The sequence below is a fragment of the Tamandua tetradactyla genome, chromosome 5 (genome assembly GCF_023851605.1).
Source record: "Tamandua tetradactyla isolate mTamTet1 chromosome 5, mTamTet1.pri, whole genome shotgun sequence".
Classification (NCBI taxonomy): domain Eukaryota; kingdom Metazoa; phylum Chordata; class Mammalia; order Pilosa; family Myrmecophagidae; genus Tamandua; species Tamandua tetradactyla.
Genome location: NC_135331.1, coordinates 33,809,667 through 33,830,268, shown reverse-complemented (window position 1 = coordinate 33,830,268; position 20,602 = coordinate 33,809,667). Strand labels below are relative to the sequence as shown.

The window sequence follows — 20,602 nt, the reverse complement described above, 5'->3', positions numbered from 1 at the left end:
GGAAATATAAAACTTCCCCATCTGGGGAATTCCTGATATACTCACAAGCAATGGGGACAACCAATTCCATAGGCTGAGCCCTCTATCTTGGTGTTCGCCCCTATGAAACTTATTCCTGCAAAGGAGAAACTAAGCCTACTTATAATTATGTCTAATTTCACCCCCAGAGAACCTCTTTTGTTGCTCAGATGTGGCCTCTCTCTCTAGCCAACTCAGCAAGTGAGCGCACTGCCCTCCCTGCTACGTGGGACATGACTCCCAGGGGTGTAAATCTCCCTGGAAACATGGGACAGGACTCTTGGAATGAGCTGGGACCTGGCGTGATGGAGTTGAGAAAGACTTCTTGAACAAAAGGGGAAAGAGGGAAATGAAACAAAATAAAGTATCTGGGGCTGAGAGATTTCAAACAGAGTCAAGAGGTTATCCTGGTAGTTATTCTTATGCATTATGTAGATATCCCTTTTTAGTTTATGGTGTATTGGAGTGGCTGCAGGGAAATACCTGAAACTGTTGAACTGTGTTCCAATAGCCTTGATTCTTAAAGAAGATTATAAAACTATATAGCTTTTACAATATGATTGTATGGTTGTGAAAACCTTGTGTCTGATGCTTCTTTTTCCAGGGTATGGACAGATGAGCTTAAAATAGGGAAAATAAATATATAAATAATAGGGGGGATAAGGGGTTAAAAAATTGGGTACACTGAAATACTAGTGGTCAATGAGAGGGAGGGGTAAGAGGTGTGGGATGTAGGAGTTTTTTCTTTTTGTTTCTTTTTCTGGAGAGATGCAAATGTTTTAAAAATGATCATGGTGATGAATACACAACTATGTGATGATATTTTGAGCCACTGATTGTATACTGTAGATGGACTGTATGTGTGTAAAGATTTCTCAAGAAAAATATATATTTTTAAATGAACAACCATGCACTCCCCCTCCCCCCCAAAAAAGAGACGAAAGAATGAACAACAGGGTTCACGGTGATTCAGTTGTAGAATGCCCACCTTTCATGCGGGAGACCCGGGTTCGATTCCCAGACCATGCACCCCCCCCAAAAAAAAACAGTAAAAAACTGAATGACCAACATATCTGAACCTTAAAATAATTATGCTGAGTGAAGGAAGACAGAAACCCCCCACCCTAAAAAAAAAAAGAATACATATGACATGATTGTAGTTATACAAAATTCTAGAAAATACAAAACTAATCTTTAGTAAGGGAAACGGATCAATTGGATTGGGGTGGGTGCAGGAAGAAGAGATTTAAAAGGGACACAGAAATCTACTGGGGATATGTCCAGTATCTTGATTGTGGAGATGGTTTCCCAGGTGTATGAATATTTCAAAATTTATCTAATTGTTCTCTTTAATTAGGGTACAGTTTGTTATATGTCAGTTATACTTCACTAAAACTGTTTAAAGATAGATGATGTGATATACTTTTTAAAATAAAGAGGCTGTGGGGCTGAGGATTACAGTCCTTCTCTCCCCTTAAATGGGGAGTGTTTCCGTTTACTAATGCTACCAGAATGCAATATGCCAGACGGACTGGTTTTTATAAAGGGGATTTATTAGATTACAAATTTGCAGTTCTAAGGCCATAAAAATGTCCAAATTAAGGCATCCAGAGAAAGATACCTTGACTTTAGGGAAAGGCTGCTGGCACCTGGAATACCTCTGTCCGCTGGAAAGGCACACGGCTAGTGTCTGCTAGTCCTTGCTCCCATTTGTTGCTTTCAGCTTCTGATTCCAAGGGTTTCTCTCTCTAAGCATCTTTGGGTCCTTTCTTAGCATCTATGGGGCAAACTCCAGATTCATCTCTTAGTTTAGCATCTCCAAACATTTGTATCTGTGTCCAAACATCTCTGCCCTCTGTATCAACTCAGTTCTCTCTATGCCTTCTGCCATATATTCTCTTCATAGAGGACTCCAGTAAAAGGGTGAAGACTCACCTTGAATGGGCGGGGTCACATCTCCATGGAAACAACTTAATCAAAAGACCCCACCCTACAATAGTCGCCACATGATTGGATTAAAAGAGCAGGGCTTTTCTGGGGTACATAACAGTTTCAGACCAGCATAGGGAATCAGGGGGCAAAGCTAGGTCATCTGACCCTGAGCCTATACCCCTTACCATCTCTCTTTCATCTCCCAATCTGCATAAAGGATGTCTTTTTTTTTTTTTTTTTACCCTATATGCAGCTCAGATTCCCCTGGATATATCACACCCCGGAGAACTTATACACCTTCCCCAATTGCTGCATCTTCATCTGATGATGATGATGATGATGGTTTTCCTTCTCTTATCCCATGCTGCTCTTGAGAACAGCTCCTGTAGCTTCTAGAACCCTATATTCCTGCCCCAGGATCTTTGTACAGGCTGGGCCAGGAACACCCGTCTGCTCACTCTTTGTTGGTTAATTCTCTTGCTCCTTCAGGTTTCAGTTTACAAAAAGATTTTCTTTGACCTGAACCCCACCCCCAACCCCCTGCCATCTAAATTAGGTTTCTCGGTATTGTTTCATATCCTGATTTATTCCTTCGCACCATTTCTTTATAACGACACACAGTGCCACAGTTATCCGGCAGGGGGTACCTCCCAGGGGGTCTATCCTGCTCCCACATTCCCAACCACAGACCTGAGCGTGGGCTAGGAGTGGGCGCTCAGTAAACATAGGTGGGATGAGTGAGGACATTCCTTGTGTGCTCAGGGCACAGAGCCGATACTGAATCTCCTGGGGATTCCAGGTCACCACGTCCCACCCAGCAGGAAAAATTCAGAGCTGACATTTATTCACACCCCAACTACCTGATGTTTACTGAGGAAGGCATCAAGACAATCCTGCCCTTTGTGGAAGCTGTGTGAGTGTGACCTACGCCGAGAGAGAAGCCAGTCTAAAATCAGTCGCTTTTTGAAACTGTCAGCTCAAGAAATTAAGGCTTCTGCCAACGTGCCCTGAATTTCTGGGCCTGGCAATTAACTCCTTCTAGATTAAAGGATTGTTGTGCTTCTGATACATTATTATGCAGAGTGGGCTTGCTATGAATTTTAAAACTTTAGCCAGAACCCTCATTAGCTGGGACCTTTTATCTGTGTGCAACTTCTAGAAGAGGCCAGTGGCTAGAAAGTGAGCTGATGCATCCAAAAAAGAGACATTGCAGGGGGCGTTCTGATGCACGCTCAGTCTGGGCAGCTCTTCTCCCTCCTCCTGGTTACTGGGCATCTGTTTATGGCACCCTGGGCAGGGGCTGAACATGAGGCATCATGCCACTGAATCCTCAACCTGCCCTACCAGGCGGTTACTGTTATTATCATCTCCAATTTACAAGTGCAGAGACTGGAGCTGAGGGAAGTGAAGGTTCTGGTCTCCTGCTCAGGCCTGGGAATAGCCAGTGCCTAACCCAGAGACATCTAACTTCCGGGCCGGCCCGTCCTCCGCTGCAGCCTCCCTCTTCCCTGGGTGTGAAGATGACCATGTGGAAGGAGGACCTCCTGGTCCTGAGCCACTCTCTATCCAGGAACCATTCTTTCTCCTGTGTCCAGGACTGCTCTGTGCTGGGAGCGAGGCTCGGCTGGGCTCTGGGAGCAGGAGGGCTGCAGGGTGTATTGGGAGGCCAGCCTTGCATAGGGCGCCATCCTTTGGGAGCACCCACTAGGTGCAGGCCTGAGGAGGGCACCCTCCACCCTCCATCACAAGCAGGCTCTCCCCACTCCTCAGCATCAACCACCTCCCTCCTGCCCCAACAACGCATTTGGGAACCAGGGATGTTCTCCAGCATGGTGCATCCTGGCAGAACCTGAGCTCAGGTGCTAGCCTTGAGGGGCAGACTTGCAGGACTCCTGCCAGATGCTGGCCTAGCCACCCAAAATTAGCCTGGACCCCAGCATGTCAGCACCTCCCCTATTTTGGTTCCCACGGGATTATATGTGTAGCTGCTTCCTCATCCGGCATGCCCAGAACCAGTGCCCCCCAGTATAGTGTTGTGAGGCAGGCTGAGAAAAAGGCCACTGCCCCCCATTCCCCTGGAACCCCAGATCTCCTTCTAGAAGTATTAGATCCTCAAAAGGGAATGGGTCAAGGATTTCTGGCATCCTTAAGAAATTGTGCCTCCCGCAGGGACCTTCCAGCTCCCCAGACGAAGGATGTGGAGCCAGGCAGTCTCGGAGAGCAGGCGCCGACCCTGTGCTCCTCTCCTCTGAGTCAACAGTGCCCACTTGTCTCTCAGCAGAGGGACTGCTCCAGGGCTTGTGCCCAGTGCGGTAGGAGGCTCTCCACAGCAAAAAGCAGCTAATAATATTTTTCCCATTAAAAAAATCTAATATCCCCCCTACATTGAGCATCTATTATGCCGTTGAATCCTGGTGGTGACATTTTGAGATCAGTTCTATTATTCTCATTTTACAGGTAAGAAACATAAGACAAAGGAATTGACGTGAACCACCCAAGGTCACCCAGAGAGTAAGTGGCTGCAGAACCTATCTCCCCAGCACCCCACCTGTTCGTGCATTCATTCATTCATCTTGCAGGAAACCATCCTCTCTTTCAGGCAACCAGACTATGTTTCTGCTCCAACATCCGACATCCCTAAACTGGCCCTGTCCTCCCGCAGAGCGCCGTCCAACAGCTGCTTACCAGGGGCCCGGGCCACAGAGGGAGCCGCCCCCAGCCCTCATCCTTTCCACAGCTCTGCTCAGCTTCCCCTACCAGGGGACAGCAAACAGGCTCCAGATGGCACTTCCCCCGCTGACAGGGACTTGAAACCCCTCAGCCGGGTTTTCCAAATGCATCCCAGGCCTCTGTCCTGGAAGCGTCTTTTGCCCTCCTGCCAGGACAGTGGGGGGCAGCCGAGCAGCCAAGCCCAGTCAAGGGCCTGGACAGTGACTTGGGGGGCGTGGGCGGGGGGCCCTGGCATCTGGCCCACCTCCTCTGAGCCCCAGGTGTTTCCGCAGGCCCCAGGACACCCAGGTTCCTCAGATGCTCAGACTCCTCTTATTCCCACCCCCCAGTGTCACTATCCCTCTCGGCTGCCCAGGAGGCTGGTGGCGAAAGTTCTGAGGGTCGGAGACCTTTGCAAAGTGAAAAGGCATTTCAAAATGGTCATGGTGATGAATGTACTACTATGTGATGATATTGTGAGCCATTGATTGTACACCATGTATGAAATGTTTGTATGTTAAGAATGTTTGTGTCTGTATGTTGTTTTTTCATATCTTCATATCCAGGAGGAGGGGATGCAGCAGAGGTTTGTCAATTAAAAAAATAAAATAAAAAGGAAAGGGCATCTCACATCCTGTGTAAGGTTTTATGAATGTGTAACCATTGCCACTGTTTACAGAATGTTTGCCGTGGGTCAGGAACTTGCCTTGTAAGCAGGATCTCCCACCCTTAGCTGCAGGGCAGCTATCATCCCGTTCTACAGGTGAGAAGCAAGGCTTAAAGGGAGGAGGCTTTTCCCCAAAATCTACAAAGACCCTTTTTCCAAATAAGGTCACATTCACATGTTCCAGGCCATGGACAGATCTTTTTGGGGCCACCATTCAACCCACTACACCTCCCCAGCCCCAGCCACCATCATCCAAGCGGCACCCCTGCAGTCACCCCCTCCTGGTCTCCCAGCCTCCAGCCCTTCCAACCCGTGCCCCACCCGGCAGCTGGAGGCTTCTTTCAGAAGCACAACCAGACCATTTCCCTTCCTGCCTAAAGTCTCCCAGTGTCCTCCAGAACCTCAGGAAGCCACTCAGACGTGGCCCCCAAAGCTGGCCCCTGCCCCCTCTCAGGCATCAGGTCTCTCTGCTTCCTCCACAGGCTGTGCCTACCACACTGGTCATCCCTTGGTTCCTGGAAGAGTCCAAGCTTTCTCTTGCCCTTAAGCCTCCCCCAGGCTGTTCCCACTGTTCTCTCTGCCTGGGACTTTCCCCCCAAACTTCACCTGGATGACTTTTCTTCATCCAACCCAACACGTCTCAGTCTAGACACCTTCCACCAACCTTCTTTTGACAATGTTGACTAAAGGATGGGCCTCCTCTGAGCTCCCACATCCCCTGGGCTTTGGCCATCGCGGCTTTCACAGTGTTATAACACTGCCCGCTGCAGGCCCGGCACAGCTGGCACGCTGTGGTGTTTCTGAGGTGGCACGAAGGTCGGATGGCTGGAACTTTCCTCCACCACCCACCCCCACTCACCTCCTCAGCCCATCTTCCTTCCTCTGAGTCTCAGGGGAATACTTTTTCTCACCTTTAAAATCTTCAGTCTGTTTGAATGTGTGTGTACGTGAGTGCCTTTTATGTAACAACTTTATTGAGCTATAATTCACATACCATGTAATTCACCCATTTAAAATGTACAAATTAGTGCTTTTTTACTGTAGTCACAGAGTTTTGCAACCATCACCACAATCAACTTTAGAACATTTTCATTACCACAAAAAGAAACTCCGTATCCATTAGAGGTGGCTTCTCATTTCTCCCCAACCAGCCACCACCCCCAGGTCTAGGCAATCTTTAAATCTGTCTCTATAGATTTGCCTATTCTAGACATTTCATATAAATGGAATCATACTGTTCTAGTTTGCTGGCTGCTGGTATGCAATATACCAGAAACGGAATAGCTTTTAAAAAGGGGAATTTAACAAGTTGCTAGCGTAAAGTTCTAAGACTGTGAAAAATGACCCAATTAAAGTAAGGCTATAAAAATGTCCAATCTAAGGCATCAGGGAAAGATACCTTGGTCCACGAAGGCCAATGAAGTTCAGGGTTTCTCTCTCAATTGGAAAGGCACATGACAAACATGGTGAGGTCTGCTCATTTTCTCTCTAGGCATCTTGTTTCGTGAAGCTCCCCCAGGGGTGTTTTCCTTCTTCACCTCCAAAGGTCTCTGGCTGCATGGGTTCTCACTCTCTTGGATCTCAATCCTTTTCCAAAATGCTTCCTCTTTTAAAGGATTCCAGTAAAGTAATCAAGACCCACCTGGCATGGGTGGAGTCACATCTCCATCTGATCCAAAATCAATACCCAAAATTGGGTGTGTCACATCTCCGTGGAGATAATCTAATCAAGTTTCCAACCTACATTGTTGAATAGGTATTAAAAGAAAACTGTTGCTCCCACAAGATTGGATTCGGGTTAAAACATGGCTTTTCTAGGGAGCATAACTCATTCAAGCCAGCACACATACCATATGTGATTTTTCGTGACTGACTTTGTAAAAGTCGAGTTCATGTGTTAACTTGGCTAAGTTATGGTGTCCAGTTATTTGGCCAAGCAAGCACTGGCCTGATTGTAATTGTGAGGGTATTTGCAATCACTGGTTGATTGCATCCATGGCTGATCACATCCACAATCAACTAAGGAGACTGCCTTTAGCAACGAGAGGTGTCTTGTCCAATCAGTTGAAGGCCTTAAAGGTAGAACTGATTATTTCAGTAGTGAGAAAGAAGAGTCCACAGAAATCTTCATCAGGATTCCCAATTCATGGCCTGCCCTATGGAATTCAGACTTGCCGATCCCCATGGTTACATGAGCCAATTCTTATTATAAATCTAATTTTATATATATATATATATATCCTGTTGGTTTTATTTCCCTGGAGAAACAGACTAATTCAGACTTCTTTCACTTAGCACAGTGTTTTTTAGTTTGCCCATGTAGTGGCATGTATTAGAACTTCATTCCTTTTTATTGCTGAAAAAATATTCCATTGTACAGATACAGCATATTTTGTTTATCCATTCATCAGTTGATGGACATTTGGGTTGTTTCCACCTTTTGGCTAATATGACTAATGCTGCGATGAACATTTGTGTGTCCGTTTTTGTTTAAACAGGAGAGGAGGTGTGGGAGGGGGAGGTTTTCTATGCAAACTTTTGCATTTTAATTTCTCTTGAGTATACACCTAGGAGTGGTGAGTGTGTTTTTTTTAATTAAAGAGAACATATTTTTTATTTCAAAGGTAATACATTAGAAATCACAAAAGTGACAAATTGGAGATAAGAAAATGTAGCCACATCCCTAATCCCCACAAACAAAGGTAACCACGTCCGGCCCTGCAGGTCCTTCTTTGCCGCATGTTTAGTTCCCTTGTGGTTTTGAAGGGGCGGTGTTTCGTGGAAACTGTGAGAACTCCGGCCCTCTGCAGGAGGCAGTTTGTACCCAGCACCCTTTGATCCAGCGCATCCCTATCAGTAAAAAAAAAAACCACTGGGGCAGATTAGAAATAAAATCAGCTTTGACTTCAAAAGACAAACAGCTCACAGTCAGAGGAAGAAGGAAGATTTTTCAGTTGCCTGGGGGTGGGGCTTAGATATTCCAGGGATTGTAATCTCTGTCTTTGGTAATTAAAAAGAACAACGGAGGTAAAACCCCCAAACAAAAATGTGGAAAGGGGGTTGGAGGGAGTTGCAGGTGATTCATTTTCTTTTTTGAAATGTTTTTTGAATTATATTATTACTGTAATGTTTTATCCCTGAAAATGTTCTAAGAAGACTTTGAGAGATTGATGAAAAGGAATGTTTTTTTCCCAAACTCAGCAATTCTTAGGAAAATTGTGGCTAAAAAGGCTTTTCTTCCTTCTTCATAGTTTCTTCCAAGAACTGGCTCACGAAGACAGAGGACAAATGAGTAAATAGCTGCAGACTTAGGGAAGCTGTTGCTACCTTATCTCCAAGAATGAGAGAATTGCTTATGAGCACTTAGAAAAAAACAGGTAAGAAAAGACATTAAAGGTTTCTCCCTTTAAAACTATTGTGAAGAAAAAATAGAAATTCTTAACCATTAATAGTTACTAAGAAGGATATTAGATTGTACCAAAGTGTTTGCTTTCTTAAATATCTCACAGTATATGCGTCCATTTGCAAACAGTATATTCTTTATTATGAAAATAATTCTTAGAAACATCCCTAGTTAAACAGTGATTAGTAATTCTAATGTTTATGCTCAAGCGTTTCAAAAAGAGTTCCATTTATTACAAAAGGTAAAATTAAATAGAGAAACATGCTTATCTACTCAGAAACAGTCTAGAGATGGGCAGAATGCCTAGAACAGAAGCTGCCACTTTTCACCCTTGCACCCAGGGTAGACATTGCTAATCGATCACTGCTCTTTTTTCCACCAATCTAGAGAATGTCTCTGTAGCCCTTTCAAATATTTCAAAAAGGCAGCTTCTGGGAATGATCAGAGCTGGCACACAACGGGGAAAAGTCTGTGCAAAACAGCAGCGCCACCTAGTGGCAAAGAGTCCTAATTGCTGGGAAAGTACCTAGAAAGAGGGCAGCTCCCTGAGCCAGCATTGCCAAACCAGATAAAATGACAGTACAGGAATGATTCAGGCTAGTCTTGAGTAAATATGGTATGTGTCCTGGTTTGAAAGGATGTATGTCCCCTAGAAAAGCCATGTTTTAATCAAAATCCCATTTCATAAAGGTAGAATAATCTCTATTCAATACTCTATGTTTTAATCATAATTAGATAATCTCCCTGGATATGGAACCCAATCAAGAGTGATTGTTAAACTGGATTGGGGGAGATGTGTCTCCACCCATTTGGGTGGGTCTTGATTGTTTTACTGGAGTCCTGTAAAAGAGGAAACATTTTGGAGATTCAGAGAGAGCAGAGCAGAACGACATAGCCACGAGAAGCAGAGTCCACCAGCCAGTGACCTTTGGAGATGAAGAAGGAAAATGCCTCCCAGGGAGCTTCATGAAACAGGAAGCCAGGAGAGAGAGCTAGCAGATGCCATGTGCCTTTCCAGATGAGAGAGGAACCCTGATTGTGTTCTCCATGTGCCTTCTCACTTGAGAGAAACTCTGAACTTCATCGGCCTTCTTGAACCAAGGTGTCTTTCCCTGGATGCCTTTGATTGGAGATTTCCATAGACTTGTTTTAATTGGGACATTTTCTCAGCCTTAGAACTGTAAACTAGCAACTTATTACATTCCCCTTTTAAAAGCCATTCCAGCAGCTAGCAAACTAGAACAGTGTCCCTACTTGAGAAGCAGTTTGAATTTAAACATGAATTTTTCTTGCTTTAGCGCAAGGGATTAGCCAATAGGAACATTTCAGGCAGCAGTTGGTAGTAAAGAAAGTTTAGGAAATCCAGACATTTCTCCAGTATTCTCTTTGCTGAATATCAGCTGACCCTGTTATTTGTCCTAGACGTTTTGTCCCCAGGCTGCCTGGTTTTCTCACCCCTCCTGCAGGCTACATGCAACATGCTTTGGATTCTACATGGGCACCATTTCCTGAGGGTAGGTGTCAAGGAGTTCGACACACCTCATTTAACTGTTGCTCCTTGCCACCTACTCTGTGAGGCAGGTGCTGCTACCTCCATTCTCCAGGTACTGATGCTCAGAGAGGGGAAGCAGCATGGCTAAGGTCACTGAGTAAGGAAGGCACAGGCAGGATTCCAACCTCCTCCTGGCCACGCTGCACCTACAGACCCCAGCACCATGAGACCCATGCAAGGTTTCATTCCCTGGACAGGCCACCCTCTCACCAGAGGAGTTCAAGGCAGGTCAGCTGTGCTTCTGGGAGCATCCCACTTGAGTTGGGAACAAGCAGCCCAGATGGGCCAGTGGGCCCCCACTGGGAAGGAAATGGACACGTGCAGGGTCCCAGAGGCCAATTTTGGGCCTGGACTATCTTGTACTGTTGGCTCCAGGGGTTCTGTAGTCAGGGTTTGAATCCTGCTCTGCTACTCGCACCAGTTGTATGATTTACTGCTCTCCCTGGCTTCCCTTTCCTGGGTCAAAATACTTCCTCCCAAGGCAGCTGTGATAATTCGATGCAGTCACATACATAGAGGACCCTGATGCAGGAGGAAGCCCCTCCAAGCTGGGCCCTTCTCCCTGACCCCCTCTCTCTCTACTCTCCTGCCCACCCATTGGTCTCTCTCATTTAAGAAATGTCCAATCTAAGGTATCCAGGGAAAGATACCTTGGTTCAAGAAGTCTGATAAGGGTTTCTCTCGCAAGTGGAAAGGCATGTGGTGAGCGCGGCATGATCTGCTAGCTTCCCTCCAGGTCCCCGGAGGCGTTTTCCTTCTTCATCTCCAAAAGTCGCTGGCCGGTGGACTCTCTGCTTTGTGGTTCTATGGAGTTCTCTGCTCTTTCAGAATCTCGTGGCTTTTTCTCTTGCTGTGGGTGGAGACATATCTCCATCTAATCAAGCTTAATACCCACATTTGATTGGGTCACATCTCCATGGAGATAAACTAATTGAAGTTTCCAACATACTGTGCTGAACAGGGATTAGAAGAAACCATTCCTCTCACAAGATTGATTAGGATTAAAACATTGCTTTTTTTAGGGTACATAAACCTTTTCAAACTGGCACAGACACCTTCCTGGAGAAGGCGATGGGGGAGGTGAAGTATGATATCTGAGCTGAGACTGAGGCACTGGCAGGCAGAGAGTGGAGGGTGGGTTGGGAGGCTGAGAGATACTGGGTGTCTCAGGGTCTGGCAACAGAGGGAGGATGAGCAGGCTAGTGTGGCTGGGATGAGCTGCAGGGGGGATGCAGTAGGGAGACACTGGAGGGATCAGAGAGCAGGTAGAAGGCCACTGAGGAGACAGATGTCATTTCCCAAGAAGAGGATGGGAGAGAGCCAAGGAGCAAGCACATGGAGAGAGGCTCTGCACTCAGTCCCACAAGGCTGGACAGGTGGGGGCAGGGGTGGGTCCTGCAGTTTAAGTACTTGCGAATCATCCACACCCCAGATGCCACGCATCCTTCTTAAGATGTCCTTGGCCAAGCTCCAGGACAGGAATGTACTTATGCTGGGCACAGTGGCCCTGTCTGCCTAATGGGTCTGCCTGTGTCTGAGATGTATGACCCAACGGCAAGGCATGGATGGGAGGTGGAAGGGCCTGCCCCCAACTCCTGGGGGAGCAGCGGGGAGGGGGGAATCTGAAGGAGGCCCAAGCCGGTGCAGTGCTGAGGCTCCTTGGGAGGTTGGATGAGGCTTGGGGTAGGAGGCAGCACTGGGTGGAGTACCTGGTCAGGTTCCTTCTGCCTGACTCCCGCAACAGGGAGAGGACCCAGAGTCCTCTTCCCAAAGTACCCCTCTGTGTCCACCTGTCTACCTGTCATTCTCTTTTTCTTTTCCTCTGTATCTCTGTCTTTCCATCTTTCTCTTTCTATATCTCAAACTCACTGTCTCCTCTATCTCTGGTTTGCTATGTCTCTCTCCCTTTGAGTGTGTCCCTCTCTCTGTCTCTCTGTCTCTCTCTCTCCCTCCTCCTTTTGTTTTCCTCCTACACTCAAACCACCTCCCCAGAAGTGGAAACCATTTATCTTGGGCGTGTCAGAGAGGAACTTGGGCATGTCAGAGAGGGCATGTCAGAGAGGGAGGCTTTTAGGCAGCTCCGAGGTCTCTGCTCTGATTGGCTCCCCCTTTGCCTGCCTTTCACTCCTGCCCATCCCTCTAACTGCAGGAACTCGTGGCTGCAACTCCGGATACGGCCAGCAGGGAGTGGGGTTCATCCCACTGGGGCTGGAAGGATGGAACACTTCCTACGAAAGAAGTTCATTACACTCCACAGACCTGTTCCTAGGTCCCTGGTCACTAAGCGTCCCCTGACCAGCCAACAAGCTCCACCACCAGGGATTTAAAGGAGCAGAAACCCTTATTAACCAACCCGCAACAAACAGCATCAAAGGTATCAGTGTAGTCATTCATACTAGGGTACTAGGGTCATTCATACTGACGGCTTCTCCCTCCACCCTCCAGCTAGGTGGATGCCACCCAATGGGACTCCATTCGTTCTTTCTTTACAGTAGGAATGGTATGGAATGGAAAGTAGAGTAAGGAACGCCAGAGACGGCAGATCAGAGAAGTGAGGAGGTGGGAAAGGATGTGGGGGCAGAGGAAGGGAAGTAGGGAATTACAAATGTTAAATAGAAAGTCTATCATCTGTCCATCCCTTTGCAGTCGCAAAGCACAGCCACTGGGAAATCCCCAAGCCTTTACATCACCCTGTTTTCCAGATGGGGAAACTGAGGCCTCAGAGAGAAAGGGCTTGGTCTAGATTCCAGGGAACACCAAGTGTCCTAACTCCAATGCAGGCACCTTGTCCTGCCACGTGTGCTTGTGTCAGGCCACGTCATTTGTTGTCCCCCACCCCTCCCCAGAGGGGCGGAACCCCCCCCCCCCCCATCCTGAGAGGATTCCTGAAGAAGGCGGAAAGGTCCTCATGGAGCACTAATTCTGATTTTCCAACAGCTTCCTTCCTCCCATCACTCCCTTCCAGCTCCATGAGGAAGGAATGAGGAGGGTGAGAAGGGCAGCTCCATGGAGCATAAATCCCCACCCCTGCTCTGGGACCAAGGGGTGGCAGGGCCCCTGGATCAAAGGCACAGAAAGCGGGCATTGTTCTCCAAACTGGAGGCGCAGGGAAGGCCCGGCCCACCCACCCTGCCCTTTGTCTGGACTGCGACTTTGAAGGCCACTGACACTCGCAGGCCCTTCCCTTTCATGGCAACTGGGCGCTGCCCCATACCCCTACCCCCACCGGGGCTTCCACTGGCGGCTCTGGGCACCCCTTGCCCCTTCTTGGGCTGCTTCCTCACCTAGAGTTTGGCCTCAGTATCGATACCTCTCAGGTGAGGAACGTGGGTTTCACACGAGCTGGGGTGTGAACAGGGCTGGTATTTTGGGGTACCCCCAAGCTGGGGAGCCTGCCCAGTGGGACACAGTCAGCCTGGAGAAAGGAAGCATCAGGCGGAGGGAAGAGGCGCTGGTACAGCCCCCTGGGAGCTCATGGCGGGGAGGAGGCTGCGGCCCAGGTTTGTTTGCTATGAGGAGAAAAGCATTTCCTGTTTGCAGTAGCTCTGAGGGGACGTGTGTGTGTGTGTGTGTGTGTGTGTCTGTGTCTGAGGCCATGTCCCTGTGTGGCCCACACACGTGTGGATTCAGCTCTGTGCATGTGTCCAGGAATTGTCTCGGAAAATAGTAAGTTCCGCCGTGTCAGCTCCCAGACCAGACCAGAGCCCAGATCTGAACCAGGCTGTCTCCCACCCTAAAGAAGCACCCGTCTCCCTCCCCACCAAGGGACTTGGCCAGAGGGAGGCAGGGTGGCCTGGTGGGTAAGCCTGCCAGGCCAGCACCCATCACTTACCAGCTGTGTGACCTTGGGGCACTCCTTCACACGTGCACCCCACAGCTGGGGATAATAAAGCCTGCCTCCTGGGGGGCAAGGAGAGGAAAAGAGACGATTCCCGCAAAATGCTTAGCACAGCACCTGGCACGGGGTCAGCGCTCTGGAAACGGAAGCTGCTGTCGTTCCTGGCGGCTGTGGTCTGAGCCAGGCCCCCAGGGAACAGGAGGCCCTGCCTGCAGGGACAGGCCCTCAGACCTCCAGCCGGCCAGCTCCTTTCCTCCCCTGCCTCGGCGAACATTGAAACCTCAAATGACCAAAACCCAGGTCCCCATGGCATTTCTTGCCCTCTGCTCTGGTGGGAAAAGGGCCGAGTACCAGGACACAGGCTGACATCTATCAGGAAAATGTGCCTCTGAAAGGGGGCACTTGGGCTGTGTCCTGGGACCACTGCCTAGTGACCTGAAGCTTTTACACTTGTCCAGGTGCATGCACTCTTGAGCCAGAGGGGATCTTAAAACAGTCTGATGACCCATTGTTTCTGCCCAAAAAATGAGGCTCAGAGAGGGGATGTCACTTGTCCCGGGTCACACAACTCCTAAGCGTTGCTCTGGAATTGACTCCCAGGCCTCTGGAGCCTGTGCAGCAACCACCAAGCTGCTCCACCACAGGGTACGGCTGAGATTAGAAACAAACACCGTGATCAGGGGAACCCAACCTCAGCAGGACCCTCTCTGATGTCAGAATGTTAGTGGCTTCTACTGAGGGATCTCTTGCTGGAGAAATTCTGCAGTGGCCAAAAGTACCCCTGAGTCTGGTGATGCTGGTAAAGGAGTTTGTGTGCTGTTAATTGTGAGAGCATCTCAGAAACGTTGCAAAGAGACCTGGCATTCCTCCCCTCCTCCAACACTCGATGCCCATGAGGGTCTGACGTCTCTGAGGCATCCCTTCCCCAAGGAACGGAGCCATTATCCAGTATTTCTACTTCCTAATGAGTGGTGTCCCCTTAAAGGGATGGTTTCTCAACCGATGCTCCACAGGGGCCGCAGAGGGGCCTAGAAGCCTCTTAGGATTGCTCCCACAGCAGTGAAGAGTCAGCCACATCTCTTGCTGCACCAAAAAAACGGGTAACCAGACAGGCATGAAGCTGCATTTCTTGAGAGTGTCAAGGCACAGAATAGCTACCAAAAATTACACCAGGAGGCAAAGTTGCACTGTGGCGATGTCGTTGGAGGAAGTGGGAGTTCTTGGGGAGGCCATAGGAGGTGTGGGACAGTGGATGCTGGGGTATTACTGTGATCTTTCCATCTGCCTACCCCTGAAAGGAATATACATTTATCCTCCTTAAAGAAAAGAAACTGAGGCTCACAGAAGGGCAGGACTTACCCAAGCTCGCTCACCTAAGAAGCGGCACAGGCAGGGTTTGAACCAGCTCTCACTTCCCACCCACCTGGGAGAAGGGGGACAGCCTCCTCTATGTCACCCTGACTCAGGCCTGGGACCTGGAGCTGCTCTGGTGAGCCCAGAAGAGACTGTCCCCAGGAATCAGAGATGGCGGGCTCTTCCCTTCTAGGGGAGTTTTTCCAGCAGACAGCCTGACTTAGGACAAACCCTCGCAGGAGCCTGTGGGGAGCAGTCCTCAGCGCCCCACAGAGCTGGGCAGGCAACACCCACACCTGCATGGGGAGGTGATTAGGAACCATCCTTGTCTTGGGGGATTCTGGATCCCCTCTGATGGGACCTGTAGTCCCTCCTCGTAAGCCACACATGACAGACACACACCTCACACACAAAGGTGTCCAACACATCACAGCACATCACACACACCCATCACACTTGCACACACATACTCATACACACTCATCACACAAGCATCAACATATCACACAGACATCCACATGCATCGTGCACATACTACACGCATCATGCATGTCATGCACACATCACACATTTGCATGCAACTTTGTGGGATTCACGGATCCCCCGGAAGTCCATCCATGTAACCCAGATGCAGAAGCTCCACTCTAAGCCAACCCTTATCATGTTACAGATGGGGAAACTGAGGCCCAAACCCACTTGCTGTCTACATTCTTCCCTAACTATGGTTAAGAGAACTGGGTTTTGGAGTCAAGAGAACTGGGTTCAAATCCTGACTCTGCCAACAACTAACAGGGTCACTTGAGGCAGATGATGTCTCCTCCTTACACCTCGGTTTCTCCATCTGTAAAAGGGGGATGAGCCGATATTGCACTTATTGGGCCAGTCCAGGACCCAGCGTGTGCTCTTCTCCTAGAGTGACTGAGTGTAGTGGGAGGGGGTGGGGGGAGACTCAGTTTTTCTCTGTAAAATGGAGATAATTATGCCTACCTTGGGCAAAGTGGTTTGAGGATTAAGCTGAGAGGGATGTGAAACAGGGGCAAAGGGCCCCACACGCACTGCAGGAACATGTGTCGGATGGCTAGACGCAGCAAGCCTCGGGGACCCGATCCTGCAGATGTGGAGAAGGATGAGTCCCCCACGTCATTCCTGCAGGCGTGGCAGGTGCGGGCCGGGCTGTGCCGGGGACCACCACCCAGGCCTCAGTTTCCCAGTCTGCAACACGTGGGAGCGCACCTCCGAGGTGACATCCCACCCCCCGTCCCGGAGCCCCAAAAGGCCACGCGGCGCAATGCGTCGGGCGCAGATGGGCACCCGGACGACCTGCTGGCGGGGGCGCCCCGGGTTCCCCCACCCCCGCCCCCCAGGGCTCCTTCCGGGTTGGCAGCGGCGGCGCTGGGGGCGGAGGACCGCGCGGAGGGGCCGGGCGAGGCCAGAACGCGCGGCCCCCGCCCCCCGCCCCCCGCCCGCCTCGCGTCCGCCTCGCGTCCGCCTCCTGCCGCGGGGCTGGGAACCGCGATCCGCGCGTCCCGGGCGGCAGGCGGCGCGGGCTGCGGGCCGGCGGGCGGGCACGGCAGGCTGGGGGCGGCGACGGCGAGGGGCCGCGGCAGAGGGCGCCGGGCGCAGCATGGGCGGCCCGCGGGCCTGGGCGCTGCTCTGCCTCGGGCTCCTGCTCCCCGGGGACAGCGCCGCGTGGAGCGTCGGGGGAGCTCGGTTCTCGGGGCGCAGGTAAGGGCTGGGACTACCCGCACCTCGCTGCCATGTCAGCCTGAGCTGGGGGGCAGGGACTCTGGACTCCCCCACCCAGCCCCGACCTCGGTGCAAGCCCGCCCGCGGTGGGGGCAGGGGCCCCGAGTGCGCCCTGGTATTTGGAGGAGGTTCCCGGGAGCGCGGGGTTCCCCTCCACCATGCGTCTGGAACCGGCCAGCCCCGAGAGCCTCCCCCAGCCTCCCCCGCCCCACTCCCCGACCCCTACCCCACCCCCGCTTCACCTCCGGAGCCTGGAGGTGAGAGGACACCAGCAATGAGTGAAGCCCCCGCAACTTCCGAAGCCCTGGCCCGGTGACCCCTCCGTCTGCACATGGGGAGGGCCCATGACACCCCCAGCTGCTCCTCCAGGGACCCGCTCCCCTTTCCCCAGCACCTAGCTTTTATTCCCTCAGAGGGAAGCACTGGGGTGGAGACTCAAAGCCGTGGATCAGCGCTGGCCCCCTGGAACCTGGCATTTTGGACAGAAACCGGAGGAAGCACTCTGCCTTCCTGTGGCTTCCCCCGGAGCTGGGAACATTCTCACCCCCACGGCCTTGGAAGGGCATCTCCCAGGACTTGGGGCTGGGCTGGCCCTTTAAGTGTAGCATCTTCCTTAATCCTGCAAGCCCTGAATGGAGTAGGGATCCCAGTCCCCATTTAGTAGATGAGCGAGCTGAGACCAAGGCAGAAAATTCCCCAGAATCTTCTAGGTCATGGGCCATTCATAGAAGAGCAGGAATTCGAATCTATGTCTTTCTGGATTTAATGGCAGGGCCTGTCCCACCGCCCTGAGCCTGGCTGCAGCCCCTACCCTGCCGGGGTCTCTTCTTAAGGGGCCAGCCGCCGTTGTCTAAGGCAGACAATGCCGACTAGCCTAGCCTCTCCAGGCTTTTTCATCCCATTCAAAGGCCTACCCGGCCCCCACCCCCCACGGCCTCACTCTTTGAGTCTTTTCAGAAATTCCTCCTTTCCAGTGGTCAGAGGCCAGCGTGTCCCTGCCGGGTGAGCAGGGGCAGGTGACATGGGCAGGGCTGGGTGGAGGTGGCCTAGGCAACAGAGTCCAGAAGAGCACGTGTTGGAGACAGGCCACGGATAGGTGGCAGATGTCACAGCCACCGCTTCTGTGTGCTGGCCGCAGCTGGCGTGAGCACCTTACCTGACCTTCACTTCCAGAATCTTCCCCCAACTGCCATGGGACCTGTGTATTTTTATGGTCCCCGTTTCACAGATAAGAAAGCTGAGGCTCAGAGTGGGAATATGACCTCCCAGAGCAGGGATGTGAGCCCTGGGATCCCAGATGCTAAAATGACTAATCTCTCAAATCGGAATTCCCAGTGTTGAACTCCTTGCCCCACCCCCACCCCTGGCCTGGCCTGAGTAGGAGTGGGATGACGGGGCCGTGGTGGCCTTTGGGGACCATCATCACCCCATCCTCTCACAGGATACTGTCACAGTGACCTGAGCATCACAAAAAGCCTGGCGGGACAATAGTGCACCCATTTTACAGATAGCAAGACTGAGGCTAGGGAGGAAAGGCCAGTCGGTTTCCAAACCCAGTCTCCTTTTCACCCCGGCAGCACCCCTGGAGGATTAAAAGAGGATATCTTTTGGGAGGGGGGATTAGAGGGGTTCAGAGAAAGGGTTGCATGTTGTGGTTAGGAGGTGGGGGCTCTGGCCTCAGACAAAGCAGGGTTTTATTACTGATTTTGTCACCCACTCTGTTGGTGCTCTCGGGCAGGTCGCTTCATGCCCTGAGTCTCAATTTCCCTCTCTGTAAGTTGGGGATGATAATCACCCTCACATACACACTCGAACCTGGCTAATGAGGGACAAGCTCCCCTGTGGGAAGAGCCAGCACCAGGCCTGACATACAGAAGGCCCTGCCCACTGCCTCTTGCCACCACCAGCATTAAGTGGGGGCAGGGACCCTGAGCCTGCAGAGGCTGTGAGCCTCAGCTGCCAGGGGCTGCAGGAAAGGGTGCCGGCCTCCCCTTGTGGCCCCGTCCCAGCGTCCTAGGAGATAGCATGGGGACGTCGTGGCCCATCAGCCCTCCCTCCACCCCCAGCCCGGCACCCCAGGCGCCCCTTGGCAGCCAAGGGACCAGAGACAGAAAAGAAGCTTTGTGCCTGGGGAGGGGGGAGGCCCGGGAAGGCATCCAAGGGACCGCCCCCAGCCCTAGGAATGTGGCAAGACCCCCGGAACCAAGGCGCCTGGAGGCCATGCCAGAGCCTTCTTTTGGCTCTGCCCCCTGCCCCTGCCCCTGCCAATCCCTGCTGAGGCTGCTTCCTGCCCCTTCGAAGTCCCTCCCAACCTGAATACCACTCTCAATGCCAGGGCTCTGGAAGTGAGTGATCACTGGGCGGCCTGGCCCGGGCCTCTTCCCACTCTGGCACAGGCTTCCTCTGGGCACATCCTAGAATCAGGGTGCATGGAGAACATCCTCCCCAGCCCCTCTCTGGGGATCTCCTATCCCAGCTCTGTGCCCACCTGGTTCACATCTGTGACCTGGGCAGGTGACTTTTCACAGAGCCTCAGTTTCCCCTTTTGTAAAAACACAGAACCTAACAATCCCTGTCCTGCAGCTGAAGGGAGGCCCTTGTTCAGAAGGTACCATGTGGGTGTCCCCAAGCCCTGGAAGCACAGCTGCCGGTGGGGGCCCAGGTCAGGGCTGTGACCCCATGGTCCAGAAATGAGAATGAACAATAGCTGTTAGCACTCTCTGTTGAGCGCTGGGGGTGACACCCTCCCTGCTGGAGAAGATTCTGCTGCCCCCATTTGCAGATGGACCAAGTGAGGCCCAGAGAGGGTCAGGGCCTTGTCCAAGGTCCCCGAGTCAGGAAGTGGCAGAGCCAGGAGCCTCCCTGCCCCCACCCCACACGCCTCCTTTCTTTCCTCTCCTTTTCATGATGGCCCTTGGCCCCCTGCCCGCTTGGCTGCCTCCTGCAATTAGCCCCTATCATTGTTCCGGATCACAGCCCCAAGCCCTGTGGAGACAAAGTCCCCAGGGCCCCTCATAGCTAGGGGTGGAGGGTGGGTGGGGGGACCCGAGTGGGGGTGGCCGGTGCCAAGCTGAGCTGGTCTGGCCTGTTTTTTTCTCCCCTCCTGGAGGCCTCCAGGAACCCAGGAGGTGCTAAGAGGGTAGACATTGCAGTTCCCCAGAGAAACCCTGCCTCCTCCCCTTGCCCATCCCAGGAGAGGCAGCCCACCCTCACCTGGATCTTGAGACCCTCACCCATCAACCATACCCCAGGAAAGGAAACCCCGCAGACAGCAGAGGCTGAGACATGAGGTTCCAGAACTGCACCCAAATCTGGGAACCTTGGGTCCCGGCTTCACTGCCCAGGCCCAGTGTTTATCTCCGCTCATTCAGTCATTCAGCAAAC

The 20,602-nt window shown here is 51.5% G+C and overlaps 1 protein-coding gene across 6 annotated transcripts in view; it reads left to right on the top strand.

Moving 5' to 3' along the window:
• The first annotated feature begins 12,543 nt into the window (after positions 1-12,543).
• EMID1 (EMI domain containing 1) overlaps positions 12,544-20,602 on the top strand; it is a 45,548-nt gene continuing 37,489 nt past the window's right edge. For 5 of the 6 annotated variants that reach the window (XR_013175791.1, XR_013175792.1, XM_077160642.1 and 2 more), the window contains exon 1: positions 17,097-17,197. Coding sequence is in view for 3 of the 6 variants with exons in the window: in XM_077160642.1 (XP_077016757.1) it covers positions 17,097-17,197 (101 nt within the window). In the remaining 3 variants the exon portion in view is untranslated. Of the gene's footprint in view, positions 12,656-17,096; positions 17,198-20,602 lie in introns of those variants that run through there. The other variant, XM_077160643.1, reaches the window with a different exon arrangement.